This window comes from Salvelinus alpinus, chromosome 14, assembly GCF_045679555.1.
Source record: "Salvelinus alpinus chromosome 14, SLU_Salpinus.1, whole genome shotgun sequence".
Lineage (NCBI taxonomy): Eukaryota > Metazoa > Chordata > Actinopteri > Salmoniformes > Salmonidae > Salvelinus > Salvelinus alpinus.
The window spans coordinates 55052682-55070339 of record NC_092099.1 but is presented as its reverse complement, the minus strand read 5'-3'; the positions used below and the strand labels follow the sequence as shown (position 1 = coordinate 55070339).

Here is a 17658-nt window from a genome sequence, read left to right as displayed (position 1 = left end):
AGCACACCTCCACTAACACCGCTGCACAGAGCACCTCCACTAACACCGCTGCACAGCAGCACCTCCACTAACACTGCTGCACAGCAGCACCTCCACTAACACCGCTGCACAGCAGCACCTCCACTAACACTGCTGCACAGCAGCACCTCCACTAACACTGCTGCACAGAGCACCTCCACTAACACTGCTGCACAGCAGCACCTCCACTAACACCGCTGCACAGCACACCTCCACTAACTCTGCTGCAAAGAGCACCTCCACTAACACCGCTGCACAGCAGCACCTCCACTAACACTGCTGCACAGCAGCACCTCCACTAACACCGCTGCACAGCAGCACCTCCACTAACACCGCTGCACAGCAGCACCTCCACTAACACCGCTGCACAGCAGCACCTCCACTAACACCGCTGCACAGCAGCACCTCCACTAACACTGCTGCACAGCAGCACCTCCACTAACACTGCTGCACAGCAGCACCTCCACTAACACTGCTGCACAGCAGCACCTCCACTAACACCGCTGCACAGCAGCACCTCCTCTAACACCGCTGCACAACAGCACCTCCACTAACACCGCTGCACAGCAGCACCTCCACTAACACCGCTGCACAGCAGCACCTCCACTAACACCGCTGCACAGCAGCACCTCCACTAACACCGCTGCACAGCAGCACCTCCACTAACACCGCTGCACAGCAGCACCTCCACTAACACCGCTGCACAGCAGCACCTCCACTAACACCGCTGCACAGCAGCACCTCCACTAACACCGCTGCACAGCAGCACCTCCACTAACACCGCTGCACAGCAGCACCTCCACTAACACCGCTGCACAGCAGCACCTCCACTAACACCGCTGCACAGCAGCACCTCCACTAACACTGCTGCACAGCAGCACCTCCACTAACACCGCTGCACAGCACACCTCCACTAACACTGCTGCACAGCACACCTCCACTAACACTGCTGCACAGCAGCACCTCCACTAACACTGCTGCACAGCAGCACCTCCACTAACACTGCTGCACAGCAGCACCTCCACTAACACTGCTGCACAGCAGCATCTCCACTAACACTGCTGCACAGCAGCACCTCCACTAACACTGCTGCACAGCAGCACCTCCACTAACACTGCTGCACAGCAGCACCTCCACTAACACTGCTGCACAGCAGCACTTCCACTAACACTGCTGCACAGCAGCACCACTACTAACACTGCTGCACAGCAGCACCTCTACTAACACTGCTGCACAGCAGCACCTCCACTAACACTGCTGCACAGCAGCACCTCCACTAACACTGCTGCACAGCAGCACCTCCACTAACACTGCTGCACAGCAGCACCTCCACTAACACTGCTGCACAGCAGCACCTCCACTAACACTGCTGCACAGCAGCACCTCCACTAACACTGCTGCACAGCACACCTCCACTAACACTGCTGCACAGCAGCACCTCCACTAACACTGCTGCACAGCAGCACCTCCACTAACACTGCTGCACAGCAGCACCTCCACTAACACTGCTGCACAGCAGCACCTCCACTAACACTGCTGCACAGCAGCACCTCCACTAACACTGCTGCACAGCAGCACCTCCACTAACACTGCTGCACAGCAGCACCTCCACTAACACTGCTGCACAGCAGCACTTCCACTAACACTGCTGCACAGCAGCACCTCTACTAACACTGCTGCACAGCAGCACCTCCACTAACACTGCTGCACAGCAGCACTTCCACTAACACTGCTGCACAGCAGCACCTCTACTAACACTGCTGCACAGCAGCACCTCCACTAACACTGCTGCACAGTACACCTCCACTAACACACCTCCACTAACACTGCTGCACAGCAGCACCTCCACTAACACTGCTGCACAGAGCACCTCCACTAACACTGCTGCACAGCACACCTCCACTAACACTGCTGCACAGCAGCACCTCCACTAACACTGCTGCACAGCACATCTCCACTAACACTGCTGCACAGCACACCTCCACTAACACTGCTGCACAGCACACCTCCACTAACACTGCTGCACAGCAGCACTTCCACTAACACTGCTGCACAGCAGCACCTCTACTAACACTGCTGCACAGCAGCACCTCCACTAAAACTGCTGCACAGCAGCACCTCTACTAACACTGCTGCACAGCAGCACCTCCACTAACACTGCTGCACAGCAGCACCTCCACTAACACTGCTGCACAGCACCTCTCCACTAACACACCTCTACTAACACTGCTGCACAGCAGCACCTCCACTAACACTGCTGCACAGCAGCACCTCCACTAACACTGCTGCACAGTACACCTCCACTAACACACCTCCACTAACACTGCTGCACAGCAGCACCTCCACTAACACTGCTGCACAGAGCACCTCCACTAACACTGCTGCACAGCACACCTACACTAACACTGCTGCACAGCAGCACCTCCACTAACACTGCTGCACAGCACATCTCCACTAACACTGCTGCACAGCACATCTCCACTAACACCGCTGCACAGCAGTACCTCCACTAACACTGCTGCACAGCACACCTCCACTAACACACCTCCACTAACACTGCTGCACAGCAGCACCTCCACTAACACTGCTGCACAGCGCACCTCCACTAACACTGCTGCACAGCGCACCTCCACTAACACTGCTGCACAGCGCACCTCCACTAACACTGCTGCACAGCGCACCTCCACTAACACTGCTGCACAGAGCACCTCCACTAACACTGCTGCACAGAGCACCTCCACTAACACTGCTGCACAGCAGCACCTCCACTAACACTGCTGCACAGCAGCACCTCCACTAACACCGCTGCACAGCAGCACCTCCACTAACACCGCTGCACAGCAGCACCTCCACTAACACCGCTGTACAGCAGCACCTCCACTAACACCGCTGCACAGCAGCACCTCCACTAACACCGCTGCACAGCAGCACCTCCACTAACACCGCTGCACAGAGCACCTCCACTAACACCGCTGCACAGAGCACCTCCACTAACACCGCTGCACAGAGCACCTCCACTAACACCGCTGCACAGAGCACCTCCACTAACACCGCTGCACAGAGCACCTCCACTAACACCGCTGCACAGCGCACCTCCACTAACACTGCTGCACAGCGCACCTCCACTAACACTGCTGCACAGAGCACCTCCACTAACACTGCTGCACAGAGCACCTCCACTAACACTGCTGCACAGCAGCACCTCCACTAACACTGCTGCACAGCAGCACCTCCACTAACACCGCTGCACAGCAGCACCTCCACTAACACCGCTGTACAGCAGCACCTCCACTAACACCGCTGCACAGCAGCACCTCCACTAACACCGCTGCACAGCAGCACCTCCACTAACACCGCTGCACAGCAGCACCTCCACTAACACCGCTGCACAGCAGCACCTCCACTAACACCGCTGCACAGCAGCACCTCCACTAACACCGCTGCACAGCAGCACCTCCACTAACACCGCTGCACAGCAGCACCTCCACTAACACCGCTGCACAGCAGCACCTCCACTAACACCGCTGCACAGCAGCACCTCCACTAACACCGCTGCACAGCAGCACCTCCACTAACACCGCTGCACAGCAGCACCTCCACTAACACCGCTGCACAGAGCACCTCCACTAACACCGCTGCACAGAGCACCTCCACTAACACCGCTGCACAGAGCACCTCCACTAACACCGCTGCACAGAGCACCTCCACTAACACCGCTGCACAGAGCACCTCCACTAACACCGCTGCACAGAGCACCTCCACTAACACCGCTGCACAGAGCACCTCCACTAACACCGCTGCACAGAGCACCTCCACTAACACCGCTGCACAGAGCACCTCCACTAACACCGCTGCACAGAGCACCTCCACTAACACCGCTGCACAGAGCACCTCCACTAACACCGCTGCACAGAGCACCTCCACTAACACCGCAGCACAGAGCACCTCCACTAACACCGCTGCACAGAGCACCTCCACTAACACCGCTGCACAGAGCACCTCCACTAACACCGCTGCACAGCAGCACCTCCACTAACACCGCTGCACAGAGCACCTCCACTAACACCGCTGCACAGCAGCACCTCCACTAACACCGCTGCACAGCAGCACCTCCACTAACACCGCTGCACAGCAGCACCTCCACTAACACCGCTGCACAGAGCACCTCCACTAACACCGCTGCACAGAGCACCTCCACTAACACCGCTGCACAGAGCACCTCCACTAACACCGCTGCACAGAGCACCTCCACTAACACCGCTGCACAGAGCACCTCCACTAACACCGCTGCACAGAGCACCTCCACTAACACCGCTGCACAGAGCACCTCCACTAACACTGCTGCACAGCACACCTCCACTAACACCACTGCACAGAGCACCTCCACTGCACAGAGCACCTCCACTAACACCGCTGCACAGAGCACCTCCACTAACACCGCTGCACAGAGCACCTCCACTAACACCGCTGCACAGAGCACCTCCACTAACACCGCTGCACAGCAGCACCTCCACTAACACTGCTGCACAGCAGCACCTCCACTAGCACTGCTGCACAGCAGCACCTCCACTAACACTGCTGCACAGCACACCTCCACTAACACTGCTGCACAGCAGCACCTCCACTAACACTGCTGCACAGCAGCACCTCCACTAACACTGCTGCACAGCAGCACCTCCACTAACACCGCTGCACAGCACAGCTCCACTAACACCGCTGCACAGCAGCACCTCCACTAACACTGCTGCACAGAGCACCTCCACTAACACTGCTGCACAGAGCACCTCCACTAACACTGCTGCACAGCACACCTCCACTAACACTGCTGCACAGAGCACCTCCACTAACACTGCTGCACAGCACACCTCCACTAACACCGCTGCACAGAGCACCTCCACTAACACCGCTGCACAGAGCACCTCCACTAACACTGCTGCACAGAGCACCTCCACTAACACTGCTGCACAGCAGCACCTCCACTAACACTGCTGCACAGCAGCACCTCCACTAACACCGCTGCACAGCACAGCTCCACTAACACCGCTGCACAGCAGCACCTCCACTAACACTGCTGCACAGAGCACCTCCACTAACACTGCTGCACAGAGCACCTCCACTAACACTGCTGCACAGCACACCTCCACTAACACTGCTGCACAGAGCACCTCCACTAACACTGCTGCACAGCACACCTCCACTAACACCGCTGCACAGAGCACCTCCACTAACACCGCTGCACAGAGCACCTCCACTAACACCGCTGCACAGAGCACCTCCACTAACACTGCTGCACAGAACACCTCCACTAACACTGCTGCACAGCAGCACCTCCACTAACACTGCTGCACAGCAGCACCTCCACTAACACTGCTGCACAGCAGCACCTCCACTAACACTGCTGCACAGCAGCACCTCCACTAACACCGCTGCACAGCACAGCTCCACTAACACTGCTGCACAGCAGCACCTCCACTAACACTGCTGCACAGCACACCTCCACTAACACCGCTGCACAGCACACCTCCACTAACACTGCTGCACAGAGCACCTCCACTAACACTGCTGCACAGCACACCTCCACTAACACTGCTGCACAGCAGCACCTCCACTAACACTGCTGCACAGCACACCTCCACTAACACTGCTGCACAGCAGCACCTCCACTAACACTGCTGCACAGCACACCTCCACTAACACTGCTGCACAGCACACCAACAGGCCCGGAGGATAAAAGCACACTCACACATGATCATGGATGCAGACACACACAAACACGCTGCAGCAAGATCCTACTTTGATCAATAATTTCAGTTCAGAGAACAAGAACAATATGAAACTAAATATGATGCAGAAGGACAAAGAGGGTAATACACTGACTGCAATAGTGAGGCTAGCCTCAGACAGGATTAAGAGGAACCTCACAAGAGGAGATGGATGTGAATGGCAGTCTTCTGATAGAGCCTTGGCTCAGATCTAGGAAGTGACAGACAGACTGGCAGACAGTGTGTGCTTGCCCTCTGGAGGCACATGGAGGACAGGACCCCCCCCCCTACTTTCTAGTCAAAACATAACAAGCACATGTTTTTGGATTAACGTTTAACACAAGCTTGTGTTTGTCTTGGTTCTACAAGCACAAAGTCCTCCTAAGTGGGATGACATGACCCCAGAGGGGTTTCAGAGCTGAACCTTAGTCCTGTCTGTCCCTGTACCTGTCCCACAGTGTGCTAGATGAATAACCCAAGAGTTTAGCCAACTTCAACAGTCACTCAGTCAGGTAGTCATCCAGTTAGTCAGGTAGTCATCCAGTCAGTCAGGTAATCAGTCAGGTAGTCATCCAGTCAGTCAGGTAATCAGTCGGGTAGTCATCCAGTCAGTCGGGTAGTCATCCAGTCAGTCGGGTAATCAGTCAGTCAGGTAATCAGTCAGTCAGTCGGGTAGTCATCCAGTCAGTCGGGTAGTCATCCAGTCAGTCGGGTAGTCATCCAGTCAGTCGGGTAGTCATCCAGTCAGTCGGGTAGTCAGTCAGTCGGGTAGTCAGTCAGTCGGGTAGTCATCCAGTCAGTCGGGTAGTCATCCAGTCAGTCGGGTAGTCATCCAGTCAGTCGGGTAGTCATCCAGTCAGTCGGGTAGTCATCCAGCCAGAATGAGGTGAAGCGTGAGGTAATACAGTAGGGGGAGAGCGGGTGCTTCTCAAATGTAAAGTTTTATGCGTTCTCCACACTCTCATCCTCACAAGAACGTACTCAAGAGAATGTCGTCGGAGAATGCACTCAGAGCATGAGCATGTGGAGCACGGAAGTATGCATATTGAGAAACACCCAGGGTCTTTGTCACAAATGGCACCATATTCCTTATATATTGCACTACTTTTGACCAGGGCCCATAGTCTTCCCATGCAGGCATTTTGGTATAGCTCAGTATCACAGCGCTCTATGCCTCGGTGTAGACTGACAACACTTCAGCCCAAATCCAGAGAGAGACAGGCTGCTGAGGTGTTTCAGAACCAGACAGAGAGGGAGAAAGACTGGGACAGAGAAGGAGAGTGAGAGAGAGAGATTTGAGACGGAGAGAAAGATAAGCAGGCTGAACCCTCCACTGAGGCATGGGGAGGCTATGAGAGGTATGGAGGCTGACTGGAGTGTTGTCTGACTGATTTCTTCAAGCCTCATCAAACAGCTGATTCTGTGAGGTCATTGATTTGGTCAGAGAGACTGCTCAGCTCACCTGGTTTCCCTGGGCTGCAGTGTGCTATATTGTGTGAGTGGCAGATTGATGGCTGAGAGAAGTAACACAGACAGTAGCCCTATCCTGCATAGATTTAGAAGGGGTCAAATGTGAGACAAGGGCTAGAGCACAGGTTTATTTTTTGCTGAGCTTGGGTATTTTTTTCCTGAACTATTGAATCTGCGTGAGGTCAGCTGCTGCTTTGGGTAACAAAGTCGATATAAACAGGGCTACAGGAGTTTGGTGTGGATTGGTAGAGGAGATTATTAGCGTGTTTTGATGGAGTGCAGCAGGGCAGAATATCCTTAGCAGGGTCAGTTGGTGATTGCTGAAGAAGACGTGATCCTTAGTTTGGATGCCTCAACTAAGTTCTCATGAAATACTGCAGCTCCAGACAAGCAGGAGAGCAGAGCCAGCACGCACTGTGCCAAATATAAACACGCTGTACCGCAAACAGGCCTATGTTCTGAAAGGCCACAGTGTACAGACAACAGACACACACACAGTTGAATCTTGCTGAAGAAGCCTCAGGATTAGCTGTAATAATGACAGTGTAATACTACTCCCTGTTCCCTTTGATGATTGATCTTTTTCAACAGCAGAGAGACACACCTATATCACTAAACTATCATTAGGTCTATAGTTACATGGTAATTAGGGAAGTAACAACTCACCGGTAAACATTTGAATCAGGTACCAATACAAGCGTAAGATACAAGGACACCAAACCGATCCAAATGTAGCATGCATCGGTCACAAAATAGATTCAAACGTTACGAAATCACCAGTTCAACTGATGCGTCCTCTCGTTCAGTGTCAAACTGCAGGTAACTGTGTTGACAGTCATTGACCTAGGCAATATCAGTAGCCTAGGCAAACTGTGGACTGTGCCCAGCTTCACAAGCTGACCAACACGAGTTAGGCGGGCTGTTCCTGATCTTGCACATCTGCACGGCACCTTCAGCATATTTAAATGATAAAATGGCTTGCGTGAGATTAGGCTTAATTAGTTGAATGAAAACCTATGTAATTTGCTAGGTTATTGTTATCCGGTTGTCTGGCCGACAACCGTATATCATTTTTTAAAAGCTAACTTCCTGCATTGCTTCACATTGTGTTGAAAATATTCTACATATTTGATCATGAGGCTATGAGAAAATGTTACAGTTTTCAGGCTAATTTCCTGCAGTTCTACACTTTTTGCCATGGGTCTGAGAGAAAAATTTGCTTTTTTATATCTCATCTCATGCTGTTGTTCACATTGTTCATGTTCCTGTATCGTATTGAAACCCATGTATCTAGATACAGTTGAAGTCGGAAGTTTACATACACTTAGGTTGGAGTCATTAAAACTAGTTTTTCAACCACTCCACAAATTTCTTGTTAACAAATTATAGTTTTAGCAAGTCGGTTAGGACATCTACTTTGTGCGTGACACAAGTAATTTTTCCAACAATTGTTTACAGACAGATTATTTCACTTAATCACAACTCCAGTGGGTCAGAAGTTTACATACACTAAGTTGACTGTGCCTTTAAACAGCTTGGAAAATTCCAGAAAATGATCATATGGCTTTAGAAACTTCTGATAGGCTAATTGACATAATTTGAGTCAATTGGAGGTGTACCTGTGGATGTATTTCAAGGCCTACCTTCAAACTCAGTGCCTCTTTGCTTGACATCATGGGAAAATCAAAGGAAATCAGCCAAGACCTCATAAACAGAATTGTAGACCTCAACAAGTCTGGTTCATCCTTGAGAGGAATTTCCAAATGCCTGAAGGTACCACGTTCATCTGTACAAACAATAGTATGCAAGTATAAACACCATGGTAGCACGCAGCCGTCATACCGCTCAGGAAGGAGACGGGTTCTGTCTCCTAGAGATGAACGTACTTTGGTGCGAAAAGTGCGAATCAATCCCAGAACAACAGCAAAGGACCATGTGAAGATGCTGCAGGAAACAGGTACAGAAGTATCTATATCCACAGTAAAATGAGTCCTATATCGACATAACCTGAAAGGCCGCTCAAGAAGCCACTGCTCCAAAACTGCTCCAAAACCGCCATTAAAAAGCCAGACAACGGTTTGCAACTGCACATGGGGACAATGTCCTCTGGTCTGATGAAATAAAAATAGGAACTGTTTGGCCATAATGACCATCGTTATGTTGGGAGGAAAAAGGGGCAGGCTTGCAAGCCAAAGAACATCATCCCAACCGTAAAGCATGCGGGTGGCAGCATCATGTTGTGGGGGTGCTTTGCTGCAGGAGGGACTGGTGCACTTCACAAAATAGATGGCATCATGAGGTAGGAAAATGATGTGGATATATTGAAGCAACATCTCAAGACATCAGTCAGGAAGTTAAAGCTTGGTCGCAAATGGGTCTTCCAAATGGACAATGACACCAAGCATACTTCCAAAGTTGTGGCAAAATGGCTTAAGGACAACAAAGTCAAGGTATTGGACTTGCCATCACAAAGCCCTGACCTCAATCCTATAGAAAATTTGTGGGCAGAACTGAAAAAGCGGGTGTGAGCAAGGAGGCCTACAAACCTGACTCAGTTACACCAGCTCTGTCAGGAGGAATGGGCCAAAATTCACCCAACTTATTGTGGGAAGCTTGTGGAAGGCTAGCCGAAACGTTTGACCCAAGTTAAACCATTTAAAGGCAATGCTACCAAATACTAATCGAGTGTATATAAATTTCTGACCCACTGGGAATGTGATGAAAGAAATAAAAGCTGAAATAAATCATTCTCTCTACTATTATTCTAACATTTCACATTCTTAAAATAAAGTGGTGATCCTAACTGACCTAAGACAGGGAATTCTTACTAGGATTAAATGTCAGGAATTGTGAAAAACTGAGTTTAAATGGATTTGGTGTATGTAAACTTCCGACTTCAACTGTACGTATCGTATCATCTTGAAAGGGAAAGATAAACAACATGAATGTGTAAGAGTTGAAGTGAGGCAAGGCTGCTGAGTCAATACAGACACACCCTTGTATGGAGGAGACTGCAGCAGAAAAACCATTGTAAGAAAGGAAATGTCAACTACTCCCAAACTGATCACAGCTCTCCCTCGGTTGTTAGACTATATGTCCTCATTGCATATGTATCAATCATGATGAAGTCCACTGTGAGCTGAGGGGACAGACATGGTACTATGTTGTTATCCCTGACCCTGTCCTCCCTGTAAGTCTTAATGAGATAGTCTGCCAAATGAAGGATTAAATACTACTGTAATACTACAGTAATACTACTACAGTAATTCCACACACGTCACTCCATTACCAGCTTAGGTAGAGCATTGACAGTTACTATGTTGGCAGGCCTATATGTAGAATAGTAGGAGAGATTCACTGTTGTTCCGTTGGGGAATGGGTATGCCTATAGGACCACTTGTTCATTCCATTACATATGATCTCTTGCCATTCAATGAAGACAATCCACAGACCTGTAGTGATGACGGAACCAGATATAGTCCTAGTTCTAGGTTTCAAGGAGGATCACAATCCACGAAGACCACAGTCAATGTGTTCAAAGTGAAAAGCTGTGGTCCCCTCCCCACAAACACATTCACACACACACACACACACACACTCTCTCTCTCTCTACCCAAATACTTTCCACATTACTCAGCCCATCAGCTGCAGTCTGTGTCTAGGCACACTCCGCTCCAAGGTCTAGGCACTGCCTGGCCTGGCCTGCCATTCAGAGTCACAGCAGAGAATCATTACACTACCAGACAATGGAGACCGAGTAGAATTTTCCTGTCAATGGCCCAACTGCCCCATCTGACCTTTGACCCTGATTTAACCAGTGACCACCATGAAGCTTTTAGAAGCACACAGAAACATACTACATTTTACAAAAACAATGATGTGGCGAAAAAGAGGAAGACTTTTGGAACCATAGCCCTTTGACCTGTGACGGAGCACTAGTGTCATCACTGAAGGATCCAGGTCAGAAGCCTATTGGTACAAACGAGATTGTGGAGAGTCTGGGCTGCAAGCAAAAAGTGAAGACAACCCTCTTCGGCCCTGTGGAGCCCCATCCCTGAACCCCTCTCACTCTGTCATCACATAACCCCTATGGAGCCCCTTCAGCTGAGCAGTAATCAGGCCAGCTCCAATCAAATCAAATCAAATTTGATTTGGCCAGCTCCAATTAGGCCTAAAGCCTCTCTCTGTCTGTCTCTCTAATTAGGGCTGTAATGGTGACCATATTACCGCCACACCGGCAGTCACAAGTCATGACCGCAGTCAAATTCCATGTGATGGGTGTAAGATAGCCCATCGGCTGACAAAGTGCCACAGCCCTAATGACCATCTTCCTAGCCGTGCCAGAAACAGCAGGCGAAGGGAAGAGCCTGGAGCGCTTAGCCTTAGTTTACCAGCTCAGAGGGCCTGAGCCCCGGGGAAAAGGCAACTAAACACAGGGACTGCAATGAGGGAAAACAGGGCTGACAAAAGTCTGAGACCCACTTTAAACTATGTAGGCCAGGGAAAGTATGGTTTTGTCTAGATAGATATCTCAAAAGGTAAAAGCATACAATAAGCTGCGTATCACAACAATAAATCACTTCGTAAACAATGGAAGAAAATATCCACACAGAAAGATGGGATAGAATAAAAGCACTGACGTATCGGACTACCGATGTCCTCACAATTGGGCTAGATACTGTAAGTCATAGGCCTGTATGCCCCAGGAAGAATTCCAAATTATTATCAATCTTCAATTTTTACATGAATATCTTAGCTATTTTTTTTTTTTATAAAACAATGAAGTTTATGTTAAGGTGTAATGTCAGTGTGAAAGCATTGCGCGGCCATTCTGTTCAGTGAAGTTCTTCTGCTTGTCTCAGGCACATTACATAGTGCTCTATAATAGGCACTTAATGCTCTATAAAACATGCTAAGTAAGGAGGAAAGAATTTGAACTGCTATCCCTGTAAAGATCTGCTTTGGAACGGATATCTTATGGGTCAGCTCAGCCACATAATACAATGATGTTTTAAATCAGGTTTGTCGATTCATGTCATTAAACTTCATGGGATACTTTGGAATTTTAGCAGTTCACTTTCCCAGAGTCAGATGAACTCATGGGTCCCATTTGTATGTCTCTGCATCCAGAATGAGGGAAGTTAGAGGTAGTTTTGAGATCCAATGCTAACTAGCGCTAGCGCAATGACTGGAAGTCTATGGCCTCTACTAGAATGCTAGCAGTTACCATATACTTCCGGTCATCGCGCTAACACTAGTTAGCAATTGCGCTAACGCTAGTTAGCAACTTCCTTCAAACTGCATGCAGAGACATAAAAATGGTACCCATGAGTTCACTGCCAAAATTCTGAAGTATCCCTTTAATGAGGGCGCCTATCGAAGATGCTTCCTCAAATCAGCATTAATGTCACTAACATTATGGTTCTCAGAGCACAATACATATTCATCACAAGTCCAACTATCTGGAGCTTAAAGACAACAAGTGTGTCATCCCCACAAAACAATATGTTGCATTCATATCTGAAAAGCGATTTGTTGTTTATGTTTATGTTGTTTAATACTGAATAACATGGATGACATCGAAAACTTCCTCTGACCTCTGAAAACCAACATGTTTGAATGCCAACACAAGATCAATGCCATTAGTTTACACTGTCTACCAACCCAACAACAGCCAGAGGACAAATCCCCAAAAGGATATTGGACAGTCTGGCCCCAGAGTAAAGCCTCCCTCTCCTCCTTGCTCTAGCTTTCCAATTCACATTCTTCATCTCTTGACAACACTATCCCCATTCACCACTCTCAATATATCTCCAGAGTGGCTTTGATATCTCCCTTTATGAATGATGCAAGATTTAAAGTTCTCAGTCACTGCGACGGATTTCCGTCATATGGATTGAAACATTTCAATTGAAAAGGACTGGAATTTCAAAATTATCCTTTTTCCCCCAAAAGCATGATGGTCATAACTTTTTTTAATCAAAGGGGAGGTTAACTTGGCCATGCGGACAATCGATCTGAGATCGACTTAAAGATGCACTATGCAGAAATCGCTCCACCATTTCCTGGTTGCTAAAATTCTAATAGTTTGCCTAATTTCACTTTATGTGACAAAACAAGCAAGTATAATGAAGAGAATCATTGTACCATCTAAACCACTGTGAAATATATTTTCCTTAATCAAAAATATTGTAGTTTAAGCTGTTTGAAGCTGTTGTACAAAACCGAAAGTAGAAGAAGCAAAAACTAAATTTAAAACCCGGGAAGCATAGAAATATTGCACATAGAACAGCTCTTGCGCTTCTTAGACTTGCTTTCAATGAGAATGACAGCTCTATAACTCACATTTCTATTTCAATTTTGTGGGGTCACCCAAAAAGTTACATATTGCAGCTTTACATTTCAGTAATGGGATTTTTTTTTTTTGCATTAACCCCTGATGACATGTAAGTCAAATAAAATAAAATGATATTGGCCGCTTACACATATTTTGCAGATGTTATCGCGGATGTAACGAAATGCTTATGTTCCTAGCTACAACAGTACAAAACAATACACACAAATCAAAAAGATAAATATAGAAATATTAGAACAAGTAGCTAACTACTCTTATGAAGCCCTTTATATATCTATGCCTCTCAGCTATCTAGCTGCATATTCACCCCTCTTACCTTGAAGTTGGAACAGTTGACCCAGGTGGTAGCGATGCTGTCCACCATCCTGTCCAGACCTGTCTGGTCTTGCTCCAGATCCTGGGACCTGTCCTTATCCAGGATGTAATCTATGAGCTCCTGTCCCACCTGCACCTTCCTCCCCAGGTCTTTCTGCACCACCTGGGCCAGACAGTACTCCATATTTACCTCCATGGTCTCGGCCTCTCCCTCTTCGGTCCCACCACTAGCTCCCACTGATCCAGGCAGTGGAAGACCGAAAACAAATGGGTGTGACCCCCACCGGGCGTGTGTGCCCTGGAAAAAAAAGGCAACACAAGAGCAGGCTCCACACACTGGACGGCTGTAGCCTATTTATATCCCTTGGGCAGACCGTGGGCTAGGCTGTGTGATGGGTGCGAGGAGCTAGCTAGAGGTCAGGCCGCGGGGATGGAGGGAGCCTGGGGAATGGCAGCTATGCACCATGTGTGTCTGGATGGCAGCTGGGGAGGGTTTTCTTCTCTTCTCTCGCTCTCTCTTTTTTTTCTTCTTTGTGTTGAAGTGAGTCTCAGCCAAGCTGTTAGTACCAGGCTGGGCAGAGATGATGGTTGTGAGAGCAGCAGTGGGTAAGGCTCATGAAGTGACAGTAACTGGAGAAGGAGAGCAGGGAAGGTTTGGAAGGGAAGAGCTTCATAGCTTAGTCGTCCCTAGTTCCCTGGAAGACCTGGGGTCATGAATAGAAAAAGGGAGGCCGTTAACACAATCCCACCCTCCTGTCTTCAAATTGTAAATGCTACACAACCTGCCGCCATGGCAACTTGGGTCAATGTAGAGTTCACTTGAGCCCCCAAGCCCTGTGTGTTACTGGGCAATTCCACAATAAAGGACACAGACTCAGATTTTTCATTTTAAAATGTATGCCAAAAGAGCTCCGCCCCCAAATAAGACCAGGTCCGCACCAGACCAAATCTGAACCAATCATAGACATCTATGTTTCACAAGTTTGTACATCACAGTAGAGTACAGTACAGCACAGTACATTACAGTACAGTGAAGTAGATATGTTCAGTACAGTACATTTCTGCACTATAGTGTTCGCTACTCTGCTGTGCTGTACTGAACTACATTGTTCTCTACTATACTGTACAAACGTGTGAAACATAGACATCTATGAGTGGTTCAGATTTGGTCTGGCCAAGGCGGTCCGACCAAATTTCAACTAGTTTTCCACGTCCATGGATGTCCGGGGCTCAGTAGGTGAGGATACTTAAATGGAAAGAGGGTAGGTGGTAGGTGTCATTAAGAACTGGGAGAGGTGACATTAACTGGAGAGAGAGAAGAAAGAGAGCGAGAGTGGCAGAGAAAGAGAGAGGGAGAGTGAGGGGTTGTCCAGACTGTTTTCACAGCCTTGCTTTGACCACCAGATGACAGAAAGAGAAAGAAAAGTTATGAGCTGAACATAACAGTATGCCAGTGGAAGGGGGAACACTAGCAGGTGACTCAACTGTGGTTTGTGACTACTATGATTTCCCATTGTAGCCAATTCAACTGCAGTAATTCCGTTACCAATTAGTTTTTTTCTAACAGAATTACAATGCACAAGTCAATGTTTCTTAAACTGACAGAAGGCAAATATTATTTAAAAAATTACTATAGAGAAGTGTTGATATTAGTTGACAGGGTCTTTACTTCAACATTACTGTGTGGTGATGTATTTCTAATACCTTTTAATACTTTTTCTGATAGATGTTGTCTAAAACCTCTTTTCTATCTGTTTGACTAAAATTCTAAAAGGCACTCGCACATCTGAGCTATCTTTTTTTGCATGTGGATGGTAACAGTTGAATAAGATGAGAAAAAAGAAAGCCGCACACTACTCTTGATAGTATCACTGCTCTTGATTAAGCTTTACGTATATGACTAGAAAATAAAGCCTTTGTTTATTCCTAATTTTTAGGATGGAAAATGTATATTTACCTTTATTTATTTTTTTAATATTAAAAATACTCAGCTTTCATTTGACACCCAATTTGACATGCTCCTATGAACTTCAGATGTTGCTTCTCATGGGTCCTTTCACGTGGAAATGCCCTACTGCAATGTTGACATCATATCAAATCGGCTTTGTTTGTGTATGATGTGACCTGCCAGCAAGAAATGCATAATTATCCTCAGAAGTATGTCGAATTTGTCTGTGTCTGGGCAATACAACTGTAGTCAGAGTTCGGTCAGACATGCCAAACTGCTAAAGGGACAAACATTTACACTGTCAGAAAGTCTGACATTACCCACAAACTAAGAACCATGAAATAGGCAATTTTATATGAAATATCTGTTAAATGTATGGGTGATATACCCTAGTCCCATGTCTCTGTGGTTTTGCTAACTCCAATGGTCGTTATCATGCCATGGGAGTCTTGGGACCATGCTATATCAACTCATTTCATGTAAACAACGGATTGTATTATCATGGTTCTCAGTTTGTGGGGACTGTCTGATTGCATGAATAGACAGAGCACACTCACAGAGGATTACTTAAACAAAGACTGTCAGACCCAAAACCTAAGAAGTCATAACACAAGCAAGACTTGTCACGCACCATTATTTTGTTGTTTACACTGAAAACACAGAGAAGCAGAAACGATTAGCTGCCTACAATAAATAAACAGACACAATTATGACAAGCATCCGTGAGCTTGAATTATTGTACAAGTAACGTTAGCCATGGACAGTTTTCTACTGTAGCTAACGTTAGCTAGCTTTTGTATCTGCTTGTGGCTGACAGCTAGCCAACAGCAGCAGGTATGTGCTTGCCAGTTATTGTTTAGTCAAGCGCTGTTTGGTAAAAAAAAAACACACTAATTCCTATAAGAGACTGACAGTTAAATGGAAACACGTTCAAACCAACCGCATATTTTGACAACGATTGTAGCAACTACGGACCCGAGTCAAGCGTTACAGAACATACCCTGTAACGTTATTTGAACTAGCACTAGCCCTTTTTCATTGATTAGCTAACATTAAATGTAAGACCACACATAGCTAGCTTACTGTTACCTAACGTTACTTCACACAACGTGATAATCTATTCTGAATGAAAGCATACATACATTTGAAAAGGTTTGTCTTATTACTTACCATGCCATACTCAGAAAGAAAAATACAAATTTCTGAAGTCTTTGTAAATATTGTCGGGTTTTGACTATTGAGCAGCATCGAGGCACTTCAGTCTCCACCCGGAATACCGTTTGCTGGACAAGAATAGTATTGACGTGCGAACGCATCAAACTGGGGATGCGCTTGGAAATTAGCGAATGCACATTTCTGTTGTTCACTACTTCTCTCCTAAATATATTTCCTTCGGCGGATAAAATTGCCCTTGATGAAGCTAATAGTTGCGTGAATGCAGCGTTTCTAAATTTGAAGAGAGTGCTACAGCAACCCAGTAGCTTATGTGAAGGGAGGCGCAATGGTGCAAGAGCCACCTAAGCGACTCATGTCCTGTTGCTCTGAACCTGTCAAGCTAGTAACGCCTTGATCAGACAAATAGTGCATGCGCAAAAATAGTGCGTTTCATCTGGATGGGTGCAACAAAAGTTGTCACCTTCTGCTACAATTTTTGTCAAGCCGTCTACGCGTAGATTGACGCATACGTCAGAAATCCAACATATGCACCACAGAACGCACTGCAACTGCCTCTGCAACACTTCAAGACAGACGCAGCGTTCCATTGGAAATGAATGAACTTCTGCTGTACC

At 47.6% G+C, this 17658-nt stretch overlaps 1 protein-coding gene across 19 annotated transcripts in view; it reads right to left on the bottom strand.

Annotated features, from left to right (window-relative positions):
- LOC139539109 (CLIP-associating protein 1-B-like) overlaps positions 1-17569 on the bottom strand; it is a 128447-nt gene extending 110878 nt beyond the window's left edge. For 4 of the 19 annotated variants that reach the window (XM_071341869.1, XM_071341876.1, XM_071341871.1 and 1 more), the window contains exons 1-2: positions 17039-17569; positions 13922-14624 (exon numbers count right to left, since the gene is read on the bottom strand). In XM_071341869.1, the coding sequence (XP_071197970.1) occupies positions 13922-14116 (195 nt within the window). In that variant the 5' untranslated portion in view covers positions 14117-14624; positions 17039-17569. Of the gene's footprint in view, positions 1-7916; positions 8072-13921; positions 14625-17038 lie in introns of those variants that run through there. The other 15 variants (XM_071341874.1, XM_071341873.1, XM_071341877.1 and 12 more) reach the window with 6 other exon arrangements.
- Positions 17570-17658: the final 89 nt, after the last annotated feature.